General features: G+C 46.1%; 1 protein-coding gene and 1 non-coding gene across 2 annotated transcripts in view; one reads left to right on the top strand and one right to left on the bottom strand.

The window, feature by feature from the left end:
- Nucleotides 1-3,457: 3,457 nt before the first annotated feature.
- The window catches only part of LOC137335560 (zinc finger protein 850-like), a 91,323-nt gene continuing 71,200 nt past the window's right edge, over nt 3,458-23,580 (top strand). The window contains exon 1 of the mRNA XM_068000876.1: nt 3,458-3,500. Coding sequence (XP_067856977.1) covers nt 3,458-3,500 — 43 coding nt within the window. The remainder of the gene's footprint in view (nt 3,501-23,580) is intronic.
- Nucleotides 13,479-13,572, bottom strand: trnay-gua (transfer RNA tyrosine (anticodon GUA)). The gene is made up of 2 exons: nt 13,536-13,572; nt 13,479-13,514 (listed from the first exon to the last, which is right to left on the bottom strand). It is a non-coding gene; the product is annotated as a tRNA-Tyr (tRNA).

The raw sequence follows: 23,580 nt of genomic DNA, 5'->3' as shown, positions 1-23,580 counted from the left end.
CTACCCTGCTATCTACACCCTCAAAACCTCTAATAGAGTTGTCAAACACGATCTCCCTTTCACAAAACCGTGTTGCATGTGCCTAATCATGTTATGATTTTCTAAGTGTCCTGTTATCAAGTCCCCAGTAATAGATTCTAACATTTTCCCTCCTACTATTGTCAGGCTAAATGGCTTGTCGTTCCCTGTTTCCTCTCTCCCTCCTTTCCTGAATAGCGGGGTTACTTTTGGTACCTTCCAATCCATGGGGACCTTTCTAGAATCATGGGAACTCTGGAAGATAAAACCAATGCATCCACTATCTCTGCAACCACCTCTTTTAATACCCTGGATGTAGGCCACCAGGGCCAATGAATTTGTCAGCTTTTAGTCCCATTAATTCCTCCAGTACTTTTTCATTACTAAACTTCATTGCTTTAGGTTCCTCACTCTCATTAGAACCTTGGTTCCCCAATAGTTCTGGTATGATTTTTGTGTCTTCTACTATGACGACAGATACAAAATACTTGTTTAACGTCTCTGCCATTTCCTTATTCTCCAATATAAATTCTCCTGTCTCTGTCTCCAAGGACCCATGTTTACATACGCTAATCTCTTCCTTTAAACATTCTTAAGAACATAATAACATAAGAAATAGGAGCAGGAGTAGGCCAATCGGCCCCTCGAGCCTGCTCCGCCATTCAATAAGATCATGGCTTATCTGATCCTAACCTCAAATCTAAATTCATGTCCAATTTCCTGCCCGCTCCCCGTAACCCCTAATTCCCTTGTAGAAGCTCTTACAATTCATGTTTACATTTCCTGCTGGTTTATCCTCTTTCTATATTCTCCCATTTTAGCAATTTCTTGGTCATCCTTTGCTGATTTCCAAAACCCTCCTAATCCTCAGGCTTACTACTCTTTTTGGGAAGAATATAAGCCTCTTTTACCCGAATTCCATCATTAATTTCTCCACTTTTCCGGTGGTGTTTTTAATCCTCAAGCGAATGTAATTTTGTTGAGAAATTATGAATTATTTCTTTAAATGTTCGCCATTGATTATCTACCATCATATTTTTAATCTAATTTCACAAACCATCTCAGCCAACTCACCCCTCATAACTCCGTTATTGGTGTTGTTTAAATTTAAGACCCTAGTTTCGGACTTAACGACATCATTCTCAAACTCGATCTGAAATTCTATCATATTATGATCATTCTTCCCCAGAGGATCATTTACTTTCAGATTACTAATTAATCCTGTCTCATTACACAATATTAGATCTAAAATAGCCTGTTCCATTGTTAGTTCCTCGACATATTGATCTAGAAAACTGGCTCGAATGCATTCCATCAACATAAAACAGCTTATCTTGAGTTGCTAACATGATGTCAACACGATGGGATGACGTTTGACTCGAAGACACGGCCTGATCTGCCAGGTGAATTAGATGTTTGCTGCAAACACGGAGAATTAATGAAACCAAGACTTCCCTGCAGAGCAAGGAGTGGGAAAGAAAGATGCTGGGCATTGAGAGGCGAAGGATTTTGTAGATAGCAGGATGAATGGACAAAAGGATCTCAACTCCCTGCTTCTTTTCGACACTGATAAATCGAGACAAAAATATCATCTCCGTGCTTCTTTCAGATAATGAATGTCTTAATGCTCAAGAGATCGCTGATCCAAGCCAATTATCTCCACTCGCACTCTCCTTCCAATCTTGCACACGTTGCTTAGCTTTGAAATTATGCATTTTTTCACACTGGGATTTAATTTGAAGAAAACGATGCTGTGATCAGCTGGTGTTGTTCCGGAAATGGAGTAAAAGAAGATACATAAAAGGCTGATGATAACAGTGACTGTTCGAACACTGTGAGCTACATTTAAAGGTTCTTCATCATTTAAAGTGTCAGGCAGCAGATCTTTTCCAAATCATGACAGAAATGGCAAGAAAATTTCATGCAGACTTTGATCAACGGCACGACTTTCGAACAGGAGGCATTTTACAGAAGGCAAGAAAGTGCATTGTTTATCGCTCTTATGGGTTGTAAAATTGAAGAATGATGGGCTGCTGGCTGTTCAGGCAGGAGCGGTGAAATTACTCATGTTGATCAGGAGCGAGCTTTGTGCTCAGTCGGGGGAATTTGGTTGGTGCTATTTTGAACCACACCAGGAAAGTCAAGTTCCCTGATCGGGAATCAAACATGGTACCGCGGCGGCGAGAGCGCCGAATCCTCAGCACTAAACCACCAGCGAATCCGCTGCAATTTTCATTAAAGCAAGCAGACCAACGTTGCCTTTCCGACTTGTCCCTTTGAAACTCACGTCACTTTCGCCCAGACAAGTTGCTCGCACAAAATGGAATTTACTGTTAGAACATGAAAGCCTTTCTCTGACAACGACAGCACCAAGTGCGGGTCGGCAGGTACATGAAATGGACAATGAGGGGAAATATTACCACAAGCTGCTGGTGCAACTGTTTCCATTTCCAAAACGCACGCACCGAATCAGTGAAACTCCTCGGAAATTTACAACGCAACGCAGGGCTGTCATGTCTCACATGAAGCAACTGACACACACAAGATTCTGCCATCACCTGCCATCTCCTTCTGTTTCTGTCACTACTTTATCTCGAGCTTCCTCTGCACCTCCACATGCCGGTGAATTAGATGTTCAAAGTAAATACAGAGACTTAACGAGAAAAAAACCTCAACTGGAAATGAGGAGAGGGGAAGAATGGTGTTGGTATTGAGAGACGATGGATTTTGCAGATACCTGGATAAATAGACACAACGACCTCATCTCCCTGCTTCTTCGGATACTGAATATCTTAATGCTCAAGAGATGTTCCCACAGCCCCAGGCCCATTATCTCCAGTCGCATCTCCCACCAATCTTGCATATGTTGCTTCGCTCTGAAATTGTGCATTTTTTTACACTAGGATTCCATTTGAAGAAAACATTGCTGTGATCAGCTTGTGTTGTTAAGGAGATGGAGCACAAGAAGATACATAAAAGTCCAATGATAACAGGGACTGTTCAGACACTGTGAGCTACAGTTAAAGGTCGGCAACATTTAAAGTGTCAGGTAACAGATCTTTTCCAAATCTTGACAGAAATGGCAAGAAAAAGGAACGCGGACTTTGATCAATGTCACGACTTTCAAATAGCAGACATTTTATACAAGGCAAGAAAGATTTGCAAGGATGTTGCCTGGACTGTAGAATTTTAGCCAAGAGGAAAGATTGGATAGGCTGGGGATGTTTTCTTTGGAACAGAAGAGGCTGAATGCAGATTTAATTGAGTTGTACAAAACTATGAGGGGCCTAGTGTGGATTGGAAGGACCCATATCCATTCACAGATAGGATAGTAACCAGGGGCATAGATTTAAAGTGATTGGTAGGAGGATTAGTGTGGAGCTGAGGAGAAATTCTTTCGCCCAAGGGTTGTGGGGTCTGCAACTCACTGCCTGAAAGGATGGTAGAGGCGGACACCCTCATCGCATTTGAAGAGTACGTGGGTATGTACTTGAAGCGCTGTAAACTATAAGGCGACAGACCAAGAGCTGGAAAGTGGGATTAAGCTGGACAGCTCTATTTCGGCTGGCACAGACACGATGGGCCGAACGGTCTCTTTCTGTGCCGTAAATTCCTATGATTCTTTGATTCTAATTAACAGTAAGCAGGGTAGTTTCGGGGTCATGAGAAAGCTACTGAAGAAAAATAACTGCTGGGAACCAAGCAATGTGCCCCTGTAAACCACAGACTCGGGAAGCTCCAGCTCCAGTGACAGGGATGGGTCACAACAGTGTATAAAAGTGAGCGGATACTGATGTAAGGGGCAGTCTGGACTGGAGACACCGGAGATCAATCTCAGGGCGCCTGAGGTTCCATCCAGAGGGATCATCTCGTGTACACGGGGGACTTGCATGTTTACTCTGGTACGGTAGAGGAAAGAGAATTTGCTCATATATTTCTTGATAAGGTATTAAAGTTGCTGACTCTTAGACTTGTTAATTAATAAGACAACGTATTAGTTAGAACCTTCCACCACTAAGGCTCCCTGCTCCTCTATTTTAAACTTTGACCATTTAGTGTAGATTTCATCTCATTTTTCTTCCTCTCAAAATGTATGACGTCACATTTCTCTCCATTAAACTTCACCCGCCTGATTCCGAACCTGTGGACGTCACAATGAAGTCACTGACTCCTCTCCACAGTTCCCCACGCTGCCAATGTTGGCGTCATCTGGAGATTTTCACCTTGTGTCCCACATACCCAAGCTCAGATCATTCTCTGTATTGAGAAGAGCAACGGTCCCAACACTGACCCTGGGGGACACCACCTTTTACATCCCTCCAGTCTGAAGAACATCCATTAACCACTACTCTCTGTTTTCTGCCCTTTACACAACTTCCTATCCACACTGCCCCATTCATTTTAATACCGTGAGTATTAATTTTATCAACAAGCCTCCTGTCCGGCATCTTATCAAACACCTTTTCACAATCCATCTACACAACATCCACTACATTCCCTTTAACGGTAGACTCGAGTTATCTCAAATAATCCATGTTGGCTATTCTTAATTAATGTGTTTATCCAACAAATGTTGAAATGTTTGCTCCACCTCATCTGGTTTCATCTGTTTCAAGCCACAACAGAAAGGTCGAGTTTGCTCCTGGAGCTTAAGATAAATTATTTTTTTAAATGATGCTTCAGACAATGGCGTCATCTGGGCTCAGACCCGCCCATTCGGTGCCGCAACTCACGCCCCTCACACACTCCGATTGGTTGGAGGACCAACTGTTCTCTCATCCCTCCAGTCAATTTACCATAAGACCATAAGATCATAAGAGATAGGAGCAGGAGTAGGCCATTCGGCCCCTCGAGCCTGCTCCGCCATTTAATGAGATCATGGCTGATCTGATGTTTACCTCAACTCCACTTACCCGCCCTTTCCCCATATCCTTTGACTCCCTTGCGAATCAAAAATTTGTCGAACTCAGCCTTGAATGTATTCAATGACTCAGCCTCCACAGCTTTTTGGTGTAAAGAATTCCAAAGATTCACAACCCTCTGGGAGAAGAAATTCCTCCTCATTTCCGTCTTAAACGGGCGACCACTTATTCTGAGACTATGCCTCCTAGTTTTAGATTCCCAATGAGGGGTAACAACCTCTCAGTATCTACCCTGTCGAGTCCCCTCAGAATCTTGTATGTTTCAATAAGATCTCCTCTAATTCTTCTAAATTCCAATGAGTATAGACCCAACCTGTTCAATCTTTCCTCATAAGACAGCCCTTCCATACCCGGAATCAACCGAGTGAACCTTCTCTGAACTGCCTCCAATGGAAGTATGCCCTTCCTTAAATAAGGTCACCAGAACTGTACGCAGTACTCCAGATGTGGTCTCACCAGCACCCTGTACAGTTGTAGCATGACTTCCCTGCTTTAACACTCCAACCCCCTCGAAATAAAGGCCAATATTCCATTTGCCTTCCGGATTACCTGCTGCACTTGTATGTTGACTTTTTATGTTTCATGTACGAGGACACCCAGATTCCTCTGTACCGCAGCATTTTGTAGTATTTCTCCATTCAAATAATATTTTGCTTTTTTATTTTTCCTCCCAAAGTGCATGACTTCATATTTTCCCACGTTATATTCCATCTACCAAATTTTTGCCCATCCGCTTAACCTGTCAATATCTCTTTACAGTCACTTTGTGTCCTTATCGCAACTTGCTTTTCCACCTATCTTTGTATCATCAACAAATTTGGCCACAAGACACTCTGTTCCTTCATCCAAGCCATTATTATATACTGTAAAAAGTTAAGGCCCCAGCACTGATCGCTGTGGCATCCCACTCGTTACAGGAAATTGCAATAAATTCCTGCTGCTCCTTTTGGGCCGGATATCTCGTTAATCACCATGGCGGGATTAATGGAGAAACTGACGGTTCTGAGGTGCAGTTGGAAAATAAACATTAATTGAACCCGTCAGTTGCAACAATTAATAAAACGAAATTAATACAAGTTACCGAATAAAATATTTTCTGGAGTTCACCAAAATGTGTGTGGGGGGGCTTCTGTGCCGTGTGTTTGTGCCGGTTTAAATGGCACGAAGGGCTGGGCTTTCAGTTTATTTCATTATCCTTGATCCAAACGCGCTCTCCCTGCTTCAAATGTTTTTGCTTGTCGGACAGATATTACGATAACCAATTGCGGATGTATCACCCAGCATGCAGCGCGGTAGAGATTGTGCCCTATCTGAATCAGAGGAGCACAGTGCGCAGGCGCAATAGTGACTCATTATCGGGCAGTGTGTCCTGAGCATGCGCGGTCAGTCGAGGCTGCGGGAGGAGCGCGTTCGGTGCAGGTGAGAGGATCGGAGCAAGAGGCTCAATAAACCCCGGGGCCCGGGTCCGGGCTCAGGCCCAGGCTCAGGCTTCACAAACCCCGAGTGCGGCCCCAGACCCGAATATAAAACAGTGAACATTATCCCCCCTCACTCCCCGCCGGTTTCCGGTTTCTCCCGTTTCGTTCCGGACCAACTCTGAACAAAAGGCCGCGGACCCGCGCATGCGCGGTGTAAACTGGGAATTCTCAGGGAGCGTCTGTAAATGAAGGAGAAATGGTGATCGGTCAGGGAGCGTCTGTAAATGAAGGAGAAATGGTGATCGGTCAGGGAGTGTCTGTAAATGAAGGAGAAATGGTGATCGGTCAGGGAGCGTCTGTAAATGAAGTAGAAATGCTGATCCGTCAGGGAGCGTCTGTAAATGAAGGAGATATGGTGATCGGTCAGGGAGCGTCTGTAAATGAAGGAGGAATGGTGATCGGTCAGGGAGCGTCTGTAAATGAAGTCGAAATGCTGATCCGTCAGGGAGTGTCTATACATGAAGGAGAAATAATGGTGGGTCAGAGAGTGTCTGTAAATGAAGGAGAAATAGTGATCGGTCAGGGAGCGTCTAAAAATGAAGGAGAAATAACGATCTCGACACCTTTTGTCATCCAGAGATCTCCAGCTTTGGAGGCCGTTCCTTTCCTCCTCGTGGGAATCTGTCTGCTCTGTACTCAAACCAACTCCTCCTTGAAGGCCTCCCATTGTTCAATTACTGTTTTGTTGCCAATTTTTGATTCCAATCCACCTGGACAAGATCCCTTTTTAACTCACTGAAATTCGCCCTCTTCCAGTTCGGAATTTTCACATTTGACTGTCCCTTGTCCTTTTCCATAACTGTTCTAAACCGAATGAGATTATGATCACTGCTGCCCCACTGAAACATGCTCCACCTGTCCCACTTCATTCTCCACACCAAGCCCACTGCTGCACTCACATTCACTCTCTCACATTCACTCTGTCACAGTCACTCTCACGCTCACTCTCACATTCACTCTTTCACACTCTCTCACATTCACTCTCTCACATTCACTCTTTCACACTCTCTCACATTCACTCTCTCACATTCACTCTCTCACATTCACTCTCTCACCCTTTCACTCATGGTTCAGCACCACTGAAAGATGATGCGATGAGTTTGGATTTCAGCTCAGGGACGAGGCAGAGTGTGTGGGACGGGGATTTACAGCTTTGAGGAACAAGAGACGAAAGAATGTTCCATAGAAACTAGAATTGTCTGTTCTAAATTTTTATCCTGTCCTTACAGTGATAACTTTTATAAACTCCTTTTCCAGGGTATTTGAAGGGGTGGATTTGCAGACAGGAAACTCAAACCAAAGACCACGTCAAGATCTGACAGAGTCACTCGATTCATCAGGACCTGAATATCATCGGCCTTTGAATGTGGAAGGAGAAATGTTTGTCTGTTCTGTCTTTGGGAAAAGATTTGAAACATCAGTGTGAGTGGAAAAGCACCGAGACACACATACCCGAGTGAGAGTGTTCCAGTGCACTGACTGTGGAAAGAGCTTTAACCAGTTCCAAAGCCTGAAAAGACATCACACCATTCACAGCGGGGAGAAACTGTACACGTGTTCTGTGTGTGGACGAGGCTTCGACTGATCGTCCAACCTGGAGAGACACAAGGACACCCGGACCACGGAGAAACCGTGGAAATGTGGGGACTGTGGGAAGGGATTCAATTACCCGTCACAGCTGGAAATTCATCGACGCAGACACACCGGGGAGAGGCCGTTCACCTGCTCCGTGTGTGGGAAGAGATTCACTGAGTCATCCCACCTGCTGACACACCAACGAGTTCACTCTGATGAGAGATCTTTTACATGCTCTGACTGTGGGAAGAGCTTTAAAAGCAGAAACAAACTTCTGAGACATCAGCACGGTGACACTGGGGAGAGGCCGTTCATCTGCTCTGTGTGTAAGAAGAGATTTACTCGTTCGTCCACCCTGCTGAGACACCAGCGAATTCACACTGGGGAGAGGCCATTCTCCTGTTCCGTGTGTAAGAAGAGATTCACTCAGTCATCCACCCTGCTGATACACCAGCGAGTTCACACTGGGGAGAGGCCATTCTCCTGCTCTGTGTGTGGGAAGAGATTCACTGAGTCATCCAACCTGCTGAGACACCAGCGAGTTCACGCTGATGAGAAACCTTTTAAATGTTCTGACTGTGGGAAGAGATATAAAATCAAAAGGAATCTGCTGACACACCAACGTACTCACCCTGGGGAAACACCTTTAAATGTTCTGACTGAGAAGGGCTTTAAAAGCACAAATGATCTGCTGAAACACCAACACACTCACACTGGGGAGAGACTGTTCACCTGCTCCGTGTGTGGGAAGGGATTCACTAATTCATCCCACCTTCTGAAACATCAACTTGTTCACACTATTGAGTGACCTTTAAACTCAGTGACTGTGAGAAGAGCTTCAAAAGCAGAAATGAACTGCTGACACATCAACTCACACCTATTGGGGAGAGACTGTTCACCTGCTCCGTGTGTGGGAAGGGATTCACTCAGTCATCACACGTGCTGAGACACCAACGAGTTCACATATGACTGCAGGGGTTGGATTCTGCTGTTAATCCCATCCAGGACTGAACCATGTTCATTCTGACAGTTGGGGTTTGTTTCTGCTGATGTCAATAACCCCTATAACTGGGCTGGAGTTTAATATTCTGAATATCTGTAAAATAAATCAGCTTTATTTTAAACACTTTATTGTTGATTTTGGTCTTTCCCACCTGAGTGTTTAGCATCGCCTGTCTGGAGCTCAGAAAGGACAATCTGGGGGGAGGATCGTCCGGTGGGAACAGAACTTCAGCCTGGACACAGTCCTTCAGGGCCACACTGAGAGGGGCAAACGGCACTTTGGTCTTTCTCGTCTCTCTTCACTGACAGTAAAGTTGCCGTGCGGGTTTATCTTGCGTGTAAGAAATGTGTCCCAGCCGCTCTCTTTCATGGTTCCGATCTCCTCGGCACGGAACAGAAGGGTCCTTTCCAATGGAGTCAAGAAGGACAATGGTGAATGCTGGAAAAGTGCTGTCAAATCAGAGATTGGTGTAAAACTGTGATCGATTCCTGATTGGAAGTGAAACGGCAGGTTTAAGTCTCCAGTCTAAAAATAACTGGTAATTATTCTATGAAGATTTAAATTGTTTGTGTGACAGTCCTGAGTCTACCAATTAAGGCAGGCGAAAATAAACCCATTTAAAATCAGTGGGTTAAAGCGTGCAATAAAATAGCAGAAGAGTTAATTCATAGGAGCCTGTTAACTGCTGGTACAATTATACAACAGTCATTTGATCTGTAGGTAAAGAAGGACCTGCAGTGTGTTTCCAGAACTCCCTGTTTTATTGATGTCTTTGTGTTAGACACCAGGATAATGAAAGATACACGACCCTGACCATTCACGGGGTGGGGGCGATCTCGACAGTTACTCTGGGATCACCCCCGCTGCGGGACTCCACCACTGACCCTGCTGAAGGTTGCAGGCTCAGGGAGTGGGGCCTCCAGGAGTGGACTGTAAGAAAGCTGGGTTTCAGTGTCCTGACAAATATATGCCGAGGAACCAGAGGAATCCTTACTAAGGAACCGTCTGGGGTTTGACCTCTCAGTGTGGGTCTAGCGGTGAATGATTCCTGAGTCCCCGAACTGTCTTACATTTAACCCAGATCGGATCAGGATCAATTCAGTTTACAGGAGAATTGGGACAAATATCACCCACAATCGAGGGAGACAAAAGCAGCCATTAGAGAAACTCAGAGATCTTTGGAAAAGAAGATGGTGCACAATTGTGGTAATAATAGTAAAAGATTTTCCAGCTCCGTCAGGATTCAGAAGACCATTAAAGATGGTTTAGGTCCACTGAAAGACAGTTCAGGACAGATCCCTGGGCTATGGTACAGCTGTTAAATGACTATTTCTCATCAGTCTACACTCCTGTGGATGATGCTCAGATTCCAGCTGTGGGATGTGCTGTCAACAATAACATCATAAATATTAAAATAGAAAGGGATGTGATCTTGGATAAAATATGAAATCTCAAAATGGATTGTGCTCCAGGTCCAGATGATATCCACCCCCGGGTGTTCAAAGAGATGGGACGGGTGCTCTGTGAGCCCATTGCCTGTATCTTCAACAGCTCAATAGAGTCAGCGATAGTCCCCTGAGATTAGAAGGTAGCTCACATAGTTCCAATTTTCATTAACGGGGACAAAATTGAACAGCAAAATTGAAGTCAATGGGAATCGGGGGAATACTCTCCAGTGGCTGGAGTAATACCTAGCACAAAGGAAGATGGTAGTGGTTGTTGTAGGCTAATCATCTCAGCTCCAGGACATTGCTGCAGGAGTTCCTCAGGGCAGTGTCCTAGGCCCAACCATCTTCAGCTGCATCATTAATGACCCTCCCTCCATGATAAGTTCAGAAATGCAGATGTTCGCTGATGATTGCACAGTGTTCAGTTCCATTCGCAACCCCTCAGATAATGAAGCAGTCTGTGCCTGCATGCAGCAAGACGTGGACAACATCCAGGCTTGGCCAGATAAGTGGCAAGCAACATTCGCGCCAGACAAGTACCAGGCAATGACCATCTCCAACAAGAGAGAGTCTAACCATCTCCCCTTGACATTCAATGGCATTACCATCACCGAATCCCCCACCATCAACATCCTCGGGGTCACCATTGACCAGAAACTTAACTGGACCAGCCATATAAATACTGTGGCTACAAGAGCAGGTCAGAGGCTGGGTATTCTGCGCCAAGTGACTCACCTCCTGACTCCCCAAAGCCTTTCCACCATCTACAAGGCACAAGTCAGGAGTGTGATGGAATACTCTCCACTTGCCTGGATGAGTGCAGCTCCAACAACACTCAAGAAGCTCGACACCATCCAGGACAAAGCAGCCCGGTTGATTGGCACCCCATCCACCGAGCACCAATCACACATCCCACCACAAGATCTTTAATATCCCGTCTCATCCCCGGCCACCATCCAATTTATCCTAATTTGTCCTCCATATCTTCCCATTTAGGGTGTCCGCCTGCGTTAGAGCCACGGATCCGCTGCATTTCCGAATCAAATTGGGAATCTCTTGAAGTAAATCACTCTCCTCCTCACAGTTTATTATCCTCACTGTTCACTGCACTTTCAAGTTTTGTGTCATCTGCAAATTTGGAAATTGTGCCCTGTATACCCAGGTCCAAGTCATTAATATATATCAAGAAAAGCAGTGGTCCCAGCACCGACCCCTGGGGAACACCACTGCCCACCTCCCTCCATTCCGAAAAACAACTCTTCACCACTACTCTCTGTTTCCTGTTATTTAGCCAATTCTATATCCATGCTGCTACTGCCCATTTTATTCCATGGGCTTCAATCTTGATGACAAGCCCATTATGCGACACTTTATCAAACGCCTTTTGAAAGTCCAAATACACCACATCAACTGCATTGCCTTCATTGACCCTCTCTGTTACCTTATCAAAAAAACGCTATCAAGTTAGTTAAACAAGATTTGCCTTTAACAAATCCGTGCTGGCTTTCCCTAATCCTTGTCCAAATGACTGCTAATTCTATCCCGGATTATCGTTGCTAGAACTTTCCCCACTACCGAGGTTAAATTGACTGGTCTGCAGTTGCTGGGTTTTATCTTTCACCCTTTCTTGAACAATGGTGTAACATTTGCAATTCTCCAGTCCTCTGGCATCACCCCCATACCTAGGGATGTTTGGAAGATTATGGCCAGCACCTCTGCAATTTCTACCATTACTTCCCTCAGCAACGTAGGATGCATCTCATCCGGACCAGGTGACGTTTCTACTTTAAGTACAGCCAGCCATTCAAGTACCTCCTTTTTATGAATTTTTAGCCAATCCAGTATCTCAACTACATCTTCCTTTACTGACACTTTGGCAGCATTTTCTTCCATGACAGATACAAAGTATTTATTTAGTACCTCCGCCATGCCCACTGTCTCCCACTGCTACTTACTCACTATAACTGGGGCCAGTGGTGCAATGGATAACGCATTTGACTAAAAATCACAAGATTATAAGTTCGACTCCTATCGGGCTTGGAATTTTTTTTTGCAAACTCTGCTTTATTTTATCACATTCAATACCTTGCAAGCTGTCCTACTTGCTGGTGCTGCCTGGCTGCATACCTGGTAAGTGCCTTCTTAGTGCAGCAAGCAATGGTTCAGTGTTTTAATCTGAAAGTCATGAATTCAATCTTCAGAGAAGGCATCAGGGATTACGAAGATTTTTTTCCATCTCTCACCTCATCTTTCCATCTTTCTGCATAGCAAAATCAAGAGCTTTTGCTGACTGCAGCACATCAAAAGATTTGCTGCCCCTTGACCTCTCTGTACCCAAACACACAGTGAAATTTAGGAAGTTCATGGGCTATGGACTCAGTGACAACACTCTTGTTTCTGTATAATTGCACCAAGACAATCGGTGAGTGGAGAATATAATCAACGATCCCGCTACTTCTCACATGCCAAGTGAGCGCTCTACCAGTTGAGCTAATTCCTCGTTTGCTGTTTGTAAATTGCCCTTCACAGTTCCCGCCTCGCACTCACCTCCAAGCTGCTCCACGACCAGCAGAGAAATCTTGCCTTGGGTTGACGCTCCCTGAATATATCAAATACTTTGCTGCAATCGGCGGTATCGAGCATCAGCAAGTGAGGAACAGCAGAACGGGAAGCCACAGTAATCATGAATGATGCTGAGAAGAGCCCGAGCCTGCGGAAGGAAGACGAGGTCACCGGAAAGCAACAGCCGCCCGAGCCTGAGGGAGCAGCGTGAGCCCTGTCTGACTGACTGATCGAAGACCTTTTTGCCTGAAATTGAGGGCGATTTGAAGTGTTGCTGCTCAAAGGCACTCCCTGCTGGTGAGCAGAGGCAAATGCTCGAGTGAAACAGCCGTGCTCGGGCAGACACAGAAAGCTTCAAGAAATTAAAAGCGGTGTCCTGTGACTTAGTGGCAACATGTTAATCTGTAAACTGCCTGTAAAGTGAAGAGAGCGACCTTGAGGTAATTGCTGCTTATTCCAAAAGCACACTCACTCCTTCGAGCCGGAATTGAACCAGCGACCTAAGGATGACTTTACTTTGTTTAATTCACTACAGTCCTCCGCTCTACCAGCTGAGCTATCGAAGGGAAGCGATACAAAGAATTGTCTTTGGTGATTGTTCACCGTGCTTCTGTTGACATGTTCAGACTCATGGAGTCCGGTGCTGATCGAAGACTTCTTTTGCCTGAAAGCCAGAGCTGAGTGTTTTGAAGTATTGCTGCTCAAAAGCACTCTCTGCTGGTGAGCAGAGGCAAAACAGCCTTGTTTGGGCAGACACAGAAAGTTTTAAGGTTTGAGAAAGGAAAAGAGGCGTCCTGTGTCTTCATGGCAACATGTTAATCTGTAAGTTGCCTGTAAAGTTAAGAGAGTGACCTTGAACTAATTGCTGCTTATTGCAAAAGCATGCGTACTCCTTCGAGCAGGAATTGAACAAATCACGTAAGGATGACTTTATCTTATTTTCCACGACAGTCTTGTCGCTCGACCAGCTGAGGTATCGAAGGGAAGCGGCAAAAATGTTTCACTTTGGTGATTGTTCACCGTGCACCTTTGACACACCCGGACTCGTGGATTCCAGTGATCATGACTGAGGCTGACTCGGTACCGCAGTGCTGTGGGAGTGTGAGCTGCTCCGTGTTCTCCACAGCCTGGGCCAGTGACACAATGAATAATGCGACTGATTATTGATCTGGAGATTGTGGGTTCAAGTTTACGGAGGATGTAAAGTGGAAGGCCGGGCCTGGAGAGCATTGGAATAGTCGAGTCTGGAGGTAAACAAAGGCACGGATGAGGGTTTCAGCAGCAGAACTTCATTCTGGCAGTTGGGATTTGTTTCTGATGATGTTAATAACCGCTGTAACTGGGCTGAAATTCAATATTCTGGATCTATGTCAAATAAATCAACTTTGTTTAAAACAGAATGGGTCAATTACTTGATGAATTCAAGATAAGAGACTAATTGATGTCCTAATTACCGATTATTATGCCTTTTCTCCTTTCTCACTTCAGATGATTTCAGTTCTCATATCTTCAATTACTCTCATGGCCAAGTCCCAATTCCCCGGTCCTTCCCGAGTGCCTCTCCCAGCCTTGGGATCCAGGGAAGGTATCAGTAATGTACCCGGGATCACTAAACACAAAACCCAGTCTGTGAATCACTTTCAGCTACTGGACTTATCGTGTGTCCCACAGCATCTCTCTCAACTTCGATGTGTGAATAGAGCATCAGGTCTGGGAATCTCGGCTTCGATTTAAATCCACTCTGCAAATGTATTTAACAAAATACAAACAAGCAAACACATCATGGCCCAATAATCCAGCACTAAATTCAAAGGAGTAAGTCTGTTATCAAACTCCTTGAGTGGACAGAATAAAGAAAAATCCCAACTCTAAGATCCCCTCGAATCCTTTGCAAATACCTTTCAAATCTTGACAATAATCAACAAGTCTAATTTAATGTTGATCTTTATCTTGAGTGGGGTTGGAATACAGAAGTGATGCTTCAGTTGTAAAGAACCTTGGTCAGACCCCACCTGGAGAACAGGGCACCGAACCTAAGGAGAGATAAATCGGCCTTGGGAAAGATACAGTGCAGATTCACCAGAATGACGCCGGGGTTAAAAGGATTAAATTATGAGGACGGGTTGCATAAACTTGGTTTTTATTCCAATGAGTTTAAAACATTGAGATGTGATCTCATCGAGATGATTAAAATAATAAAGGGATTCAATAAGGTAGATACAGAGAAATGATTTAATCTGGAGGGGGAATCCAGAACAAGAGGGCATAAGAAATAGGAGCATGAGTGGGCCCCTCGAGCCTGCTCTGCCATTCAGTAAGTACATGGCTGATCTTCTACCTTAACTCCACTTTCCTGCCTGATTCCTTGAGTCCTTCTGTGTCCAAAAATCTCTCGATCTCATTCTTGTATATATTCAACGTCTGAGCGTCCACAGCCCTCTGGGGTAGAGGATTCCAAAAATTCACCACCTTCTGAGTGAAGAAATGTTTCCTTATCTCTGTCCTAAATGGCAGATCCCTTATCCTGAGACTATGCCTCCTAGTTCTAGACTCTCCAGCCAGAGGAAACAGCCTCTCAGCATCTACCCTGTCAAGCCCTCTAAGAATTTTAGACGTGTCAATTAGATCACCTCTCATTCTTCTAAATTCCAGAGATTATAGGGCCATTCTGTTCAATCTCTCCTCACACAACAACCATCTCATCCCAGGAATCAATCCAGTGAACCTTTGTGGCACCCCCTCGAAGGCAAGTATATCCTTCCTCCGGTAAGGAGACCAAAACTGTACACAGTACTCCAGGTGTGGTCTCACCAAAGCCCCATATAATTGCAGCAAGACTTCCTTACTCTGATACTCCAACCCCCTTCCAATAAAGGCCAACATACCATTTGCTTTCCTAATTGTTTGCTGTACCTGCGTATTAACTTCCTGTGATCCGTGTACAAGGACACCCAAAACCCTCTGAACAACAGCATTTCTTAGTCTCTCACCTTTTAAAAAAATATTCTGCTTTTCTATTCTTCCCACCAAAGTGAATAATTTCCACATTTCCCCACATGATACTCCATCTGCCAACTTCTTGATGATCTTAACATTAGAGCGAGGTCATTTATGAGCAAAATAAGATAGTAATTTTTCACACAAATGGTGGTGGAAATCATAAACTCACTTCCCCGAAAGGCTGTGGATGTTGGGGCTCGATTGAAATGTTTAATATTGAGATTGATGGGTTTGTGTTGTGTGAGGGTTGAAAGGGATCTGGAGCTTGAATCTGATCAACAAGCCTCCTGTCCGGCATCTTCTCAAACACTTTTTAACAATCCATCTTCACAACCTCCATTGCATTTTATCCCCACACTGTGTTATTCCCTCCAATAATCCCTGCTGTCTGTCCTGAATTAATCCATTTCATTCCCAATGTTGAAATCTTTGCTCCACCCACTCGGTTCCATCGGTTTTTCTCCACAACACAAAGGGCCAGTTTTCCCCAAGAGTTTCACACCAATCAGCTTTCAAAATGAGGCAGAGTTTCAGCCAATGAGGGAGATCCGGGCTCAGCCCCGCCCACTCGGTGCCGCAAGTCCCGCCCCTCACACACTCCCATTGGTTGGAGGACCAACCGCCCGCTCGGTCCTCCAGTCCCTCTCCGCTCTTCCTATTGGTCCGGAGCTCCCGTCAATCACCCGGGCAGTGTGAGCTGAGCATGCGCGGCGGGCGGGGAGTGAGGCCGAGATCGTGTCCGCAACAGGTGAGAGATGGGCGGGGGGAGCGGGTTAATAAACCCCGGGGGAGGGGGCGGGGGCTTCACAAACCCCGAGTGCGGCCCCGGGCCCGAATATCAAACAGTGAACATTCTCCTCTCTCTCTCTACACTCCGGGGGCTCCGGTTTAGATCAGACCCGAAACTCAACACACGGCCCGCGGCCTCCGAGCATGCGCAGAGTCAGCGTCAAACCTCGTGACTCATCGAATCAGGGAGCGTCTGTAAATGAAGGAGAAATGGAGATCGGTCAGGGAGCGTCTGTAAATGAAGGGGAAATGGTGATGGGTCAGGGAGAGTCTGTAAATGAAGCAGAAGTGGTGCTCGGTCAGGGAGAGTCTGTAAATGAAGGAGAAATGGAGATCAGTTAGGGCACGTCGGTAAATGAAGGAGAAATGGTGATCGGTCAGGGAGCGTCTGTAAATGAAGGAGAAATGTTGATCGGTCAGGGAGCGTCTGGAAATGAAGGAGAAATGGTGAACGGTCAGGGAGCGTCTGGAAATGAAGGAACAATGGAGATCAGTTAGGGAGCGTCTGTAAATGAAGGAGAAGTGGTGCTCGGTCAGGGAGCGTCTGTAAATGAAGGAGAAATGGAGATCAGTTAGGGCACGTCGGTAAATGAAGGAGAAATGGTGATCAGTCAGGCATCGTCTGTAAATGATGGAGAAATGTGGATCGGTCAGGGAGCATCTGTAAATGAAAGAGAAATGGTGAAGGTCAGGGAGTCTGCAAATGAAGGGGAACTGGTGATCGGTCAGGAAGCATCTGCAAATGAAGGAGAAATGGTGATTGGTCAGGAATTGTTTGTAAATGAAGGAGAAATGTTGAATGTCAGGGAGAGTCTGTAAATGAGGAAGAAAACATGACGGTTCATAAGAACATAAGAAATAGGAGCAGGAGTAGGCTGTACGCCCCCTTGAGCCTGCTCTGCCATTCAACAAGATCAAGGCTGATCTTCGACCTCAACTTCACTTTACTGCCCGATCCCCATATCCCTTGATTCCCTTCGAGTCCAAAAATCTATCGATCTGAGCCTTGCAAATACTCAACGACTGACCATTCACAGCCCTTTGAGGTAGAGAATTCCAAAGATTTACAACCCTCTGAGTGAAGAAATTCCTCCTCTTCTCAGTCCTAAATGGCCGTCCCCTTATCCTGAGACTATGCCCCTAGTTCTGCACTCTCCAGCCAGGGGAAACATCCTCTCAGTATCTACCCTCTCAAGCCCTCTCCGAATCTTATAAGTTTCAATGAAATCACGTCTCATTCTTCCAAACTCCAGAGAGAATGAATTAGCCCATTTTACTCAATCTCTCCTCATTGGACAACCCTCTAATCCCAGGAATCAATCTAGTGAACCTTTGCTGCACCGGCTCCAAGGCAAGTATATCCTTCCTTAGATAAGGAGAGCACAACTGTACACATTACTCCAGATGTGGTCTCACCAAAGCCCTGTACAATTGCAACAAGACTTCCTTATTCTTCTACTCCAACCCCCTTGCAATAAATTCCAACATTCCAGTTGCCTTCCGAATTGCTTGCTGTACCTGCATGTTATCTTTCGGTGTTTCTTGTACGAGGACATCCAATCTCTCTGAACACCAACATTTAATCATTTCTCACCATTTAAAAAAAATTCTGTTTTTCTATTCTTCCTACCAAAGTGAATAACCTCACATTTCCCCACATTATACTCTATCTGCCACCTTCTTGCCCACTCACTTAACCTGTCTATATCCCTTTGCAGACTCTTTGTCCTCCTCACAGCTTACTTTCCCATCTAGTTTTATATCATCAGCAAACTTGGATACTTTACACTCGGTCCCATCATCGAAGTCAATGATATATATTGTAAATAGCTGAGGCCCAAGCACTGATCCTTGCAGCACCCCACTAGTTACACGTCTCGGTCATTAATATATATCAAAAAGAGGCATGGTCCTAATACCAATCCCTGCGGAACTTCACTGTATACTTCCTTCCAGTCTGTAAAACAATGGTTCACCACTGCTCTCTGCATTCTGTCTCTCCGCCAATTTTGTATCCATGCTGCCATGGGCTTCAATTTTACCAACAGGTCCATTCGGTGGTACTTTACCAAACGCCTTTTAAATGTCCGTTTACACAACATCGAGTGCACGACCCTCATCAACCCTCTCCGTTATTTCATTGAAGAACTCAATCAAATTAGTCAGACATGATTTTACTTTTAACAAATCTATATTGACTGTCATTTATTAACTCACGTTCTTCCAAGTGAGAATTAATTTTGTCCCGGATTCTGGTCTCGAGAAGTTTCCCACCACCGACGTTAGGCTGACTGGCCTGTAATTGCCGGGTTTATCCCTCTCCCATATTCTTGAACAGGGGTGTAACACTTGCAATCCTCCAGTCCTCAGACACCACTCCCATACCAAGGAGGATTGGAAGATTGTGGTCAGAGCCTCCGCTATCTACACCCTGACTTCCCTCAGTAATCTAGGAGGCATCACATCTGGACCGAAAGACTTTTTTACTTTGAGCACTGCCAATCTTTTAAGTACCTCCTCTTTATCTATTTTTATCGTCTTCAATATCACTACGACCTCCTCCTTTACTGTACAATGGCAGAATCCTCTTCTCTGGTGAAGACGGATGTAAAGTATTCATTTAGTGCCTCAGCTATGCCCTCTGCCTCCACAAAAAGATCTCCTTTTTTGTCCCTAATCGACCCCACCCTTCCTTTGACTCCCATTTTACTGTTTGTATGTTTATAAAAGACTTTTGGATTCCCTTTTATGTTAACCACCAATCTATTCTCATACTCTCTCTTTGCACCTCTTATTCCCTTTTTTAGATCTCCTCTGTACTTTCTTGGTTCACGACTATATTATGAACCTTACATTCGTCATAAGCCTCATTTTTCTGTTTCATTTTAATCTCTATCTCTTTCGTCATCCAGGGAGCTCGAGCTTTGGATGCCCTTCCTTTCTCCCTCGTGGGGATCTGTCTGCTCTGTACCTGAACCAACTCCTCCTTCAAGGCCTCCCATTGTTCAATTACTGTTTTGTTGCCAATTTTTGATTCCAATCCACCTGGACAAGATCCCTTTTTAACTCACTGGAATTAGCCCTCCTCCAGTTAAGTATTTTCACATTTGATTGTTCCTTGTCCTTTCCAGAACTATTCTAAACCTAATGAGATTATGATCACTGCTGCCCCACTGAAACATACTCCACCTGCCCCACTTCATTCTCCACACCCAGCCCACTGCTGTACTCCCAGTCACTCTCTCCCAGTCACTCTCTCCCAGTCACTCTCTCCCAGTCACTCTATCCCAGTCACTCTCACACTCTCCCACATTCGCTCTCCCACATTCGCTCTCACATTCACCCTCTCACATTCACCCTCTCACATTCACCCTCTCATGCACTGTCACATTCGCTCTCTCACATTCGCTGTCTCGCATTCGCCCTCTCGCATTCGCCCTCTCGCATTCGCTCTCTCGCATTCGCCCTCTCGCATTCGCCCTCTCGCATTCGCCCTCTCGCATTCGCCCTCTCGCATTCGCCCTCTCACATTCCCACTCTCACATTCGCCCTCTCACATTCGCCCTCTCACATTCACCCTCTCACATTCGCTCTCTCACATTCCCACTCTCTCATTCACCCTCTCACATGCGCTCTCTCACTTTCACTCTCACATTCACCCTCTCACATTCGCCCTTTCACATTCACCCTCTCACATTCGCCCTCTCACATTCGCCCTCTCACATTCACTCTCTCACATTCACTCTCTCACATTCACTCTCTCACATTCACTCTCTCACATTCACTCTCTCACGCCCTCTCACATTCGCCCTCTCACATTCGCCCTCTCACATTCGCCCTCTCACATTCGCCCTCTCACATTCGCCCTCTCACATTCGCCCTCTCACATTCGCCCTCTCACATTCGCCATCTCACGCACTCTCACATTCGCCCTCTCACGTTCGCCCTCTCACGTTCACTCTCTCACATTCACTCTCTCACGCCCTCTCACATTCGCCCTCTCACATTCGCTCTCTCACATTCGCTCTCTCACATTCGCTCTCTCACATTCGCTCTCTCACATTCACTCTCTCACATTCACTCTCTCACATTCACTCTCTCACGCCCTCTCACATTCGCCCTCTCACATTCGCCCTCTCACATTCGCCCTCTCACATTCGCCCTCTCACATTCGCCTTCTCACATTCACTCTCTCACATTCACTCTCTCACATTCACTCTCTCACGCACTGTCACATTCGCCCTCTCACATTCACTCTCTCACATTCGCCCTCTCACATTCGCCCTCTCACATTCGCCCTCTCACATTCGCCCTCTCACATTCGCCCTCTCACATTCGCCCTCTCACATTCGCCCTCTCACATTCACTCTCTCACATTCGCCCTCTCACATTCGCTCTCTCACATTCACCCTCTCACGCACTCTCACATTCACTCTCTCACATTCACCCTCTCACATTCGCTCTCTCACATTCGCTCTCTCACATTCGCCCTCTCACATTCGCACTCTCACATTCGCCCTCTCACATTCACCCTCTCACATTCACCCTCTCACATTCACCCTCTCACATTCACCCTCTCACGCACTCTCACATTCACTCTCTCACATTCACCCTCTCACATTCGCTCTCTCACATTCGCCCTCTCACATTCGCACTCTCTCATTCACCCTCTCACATTCGCCCTCTCACATTCGCCCTCTCACATTCGCTCTCTCACATTCGCTCCCTCACATTCGCCCTCTCACATTCGCCCTCTCACGTTCACTCTCTCACATTCACTCTCTCACGCCCTCTCACATTCGCCCTCTCACATTCGCTCTCTCACATTCACTCTCTCACATTCACTCTCTCACATTCACTCTCTCACGCCCTCTCACATTCGCCCTCTCACATTCGCCCTCTCACATTCGCCCTCTCACATTCACTCTCTCACATTCACTCTCTCACATTCACTCTCTCACGCACTGTCACATTCACTCTCTCACGCACTGTCACATTCGCCCTCTCACATTCACTCTCTCACATTCGCCCTCTCACATTCGCCCTCTCACATTCGCCCTCTCACATTCGCCCTCTCACATTCGCCCTCTCACATTCGCCCTCTCACATTCGCCCTCTCACATTCGCCCTCTCACATTCGCCCTCTCACATTCACTCTCTCACATTCACTCTCTCACATTCGCCCTCTCACATTCGCCCTCTCACATTCGCCCTCTCACATTCGCTCTCTCACATTCACCCTCTCACGCACTCTCACATTCACTCTCTCACATTCGCTCTCTCACATTCGCTCTCTCACATTCGCCCTCTCACATTCGCCCTCTCACATTCTCACTCTCACATTCGCTCTCTCACATTCACCCTCTCACATTCACCCTCTCACATTCACCCTCTCACATTCACCCTCTCACATTCACTCTCTCACGCACTCTCACATTCACTCGCTCATGCACTGTCTCATTCACCCTCTCACATTCACTCTCTCACATTCACCCTCTCACATTCACCCTCTCACATTCACCCTCTCACATTCACCCTGTTACATTCACCCTCTCACATTCACTCTCTCACATTCAGCCTCTCACATTCGCCCTCTCACATTCGCTCTCTCACATTCGCTCTCTCACGTTCACTCGCTCATGCACTGTCTCATTCACCCTCTCACATTCACCCTCTCACATTCACTCTCTCACATTCACCCTCTCACATTCACTCTCTCACATTCAGCCTCTCACACTCGCTCTCTCACAATCGCCCTCTCATATTCGCACTCTCACATTCGCCCCCTCACATTCGCCCTCTCACATTCGCCCTCTCACATTCGCCCTCTCACATTCGCCCTCTCACATTCGCCCCCTCACATTCGCCCTCTCACATTCGCCCCCTCACATTCTCCCTCTCACATTCACCCTCTCGCGTTCGCCCTCTCACATTCGCCCTCTCACATTCGCCCTCTCACATTCGCCCTCTCACATTCACTCTCTCACATTCGCTCTCTCACATTCGCTCTCTCACATTCACTCTCTCACATTCCCTCTCTCACATTCGCTCTCTCACATTCGCCCTCTCACATTCGCCCTCTCACATTCGCCCTCTCACATTCGCTCTCTCACATTCGCTCTCTCACATTCGCTCTCTCACATTCGCTCTCTCACATTCGCTCTCTCACATTCGCTCTCTCACATTCGCCCTCTCACATTCACTCTCTCACATTCCCTCTCTCACATTCGCCCTCTCACATTCGCCCTCTCACATTCACTCTCTCACATTCACCCTCTCACATTCACTCTCTCACATTCGCTCTCTCACATTCGCCCTCTCACATTCGCCCTCTCACATTCGCCCTCTCACATTCGCCCTCTCACATTCGCCCTCTCACATTCGCCCTCTCACATTCACTCTCTCACATTCGCCCTCTCACATTCGCTCTCTCACATTCACCCTCTCACGCACTCTCACATTCACTCTCTCACATTCACCCTCTCACATTCGCTCTCTCACATTCGCTCTCTCACATTCGCTCTCTCACATTCGCCCTCTCACATTCGCCCTCTCACATTCACCCTCTCACATTCGCTCTCTCACATTCGCTCTCTCACATTCACCCTCTCACATTCACCCTCTCACATTCACCCTCTCACATTCGCTCTCTCACATTCACCCTCTCACATTCACCCTCTCACATTCACCCTCTCACATTCGCTCTCTCACATTCGCTCTCTCACATTCGCTCTCTCACATTCACCCTCTCACATTCACCCTCTCACATTCGCTCTCTCACATTC

The sequence above is a fragment of the Heptranchias perlo genome, chromosome 20, assembly GCF_035084215.1.
Source record: "Heptranchias perlo isolate sHepPer1 chromosome 20, sHepPer1.hap1, whole genome shotgun sequence".
NCBI lineage: Eukaryota > Metazoa > Chordata > Chondrichthyes > Hexanchiformes > Hexanchidae > Heptranchias > Heptranchias perlo.
Note: the sequence above shows the minus strand (reverse complement) of the source record. Positions and strands in the feature narration are given on the sequence as shown.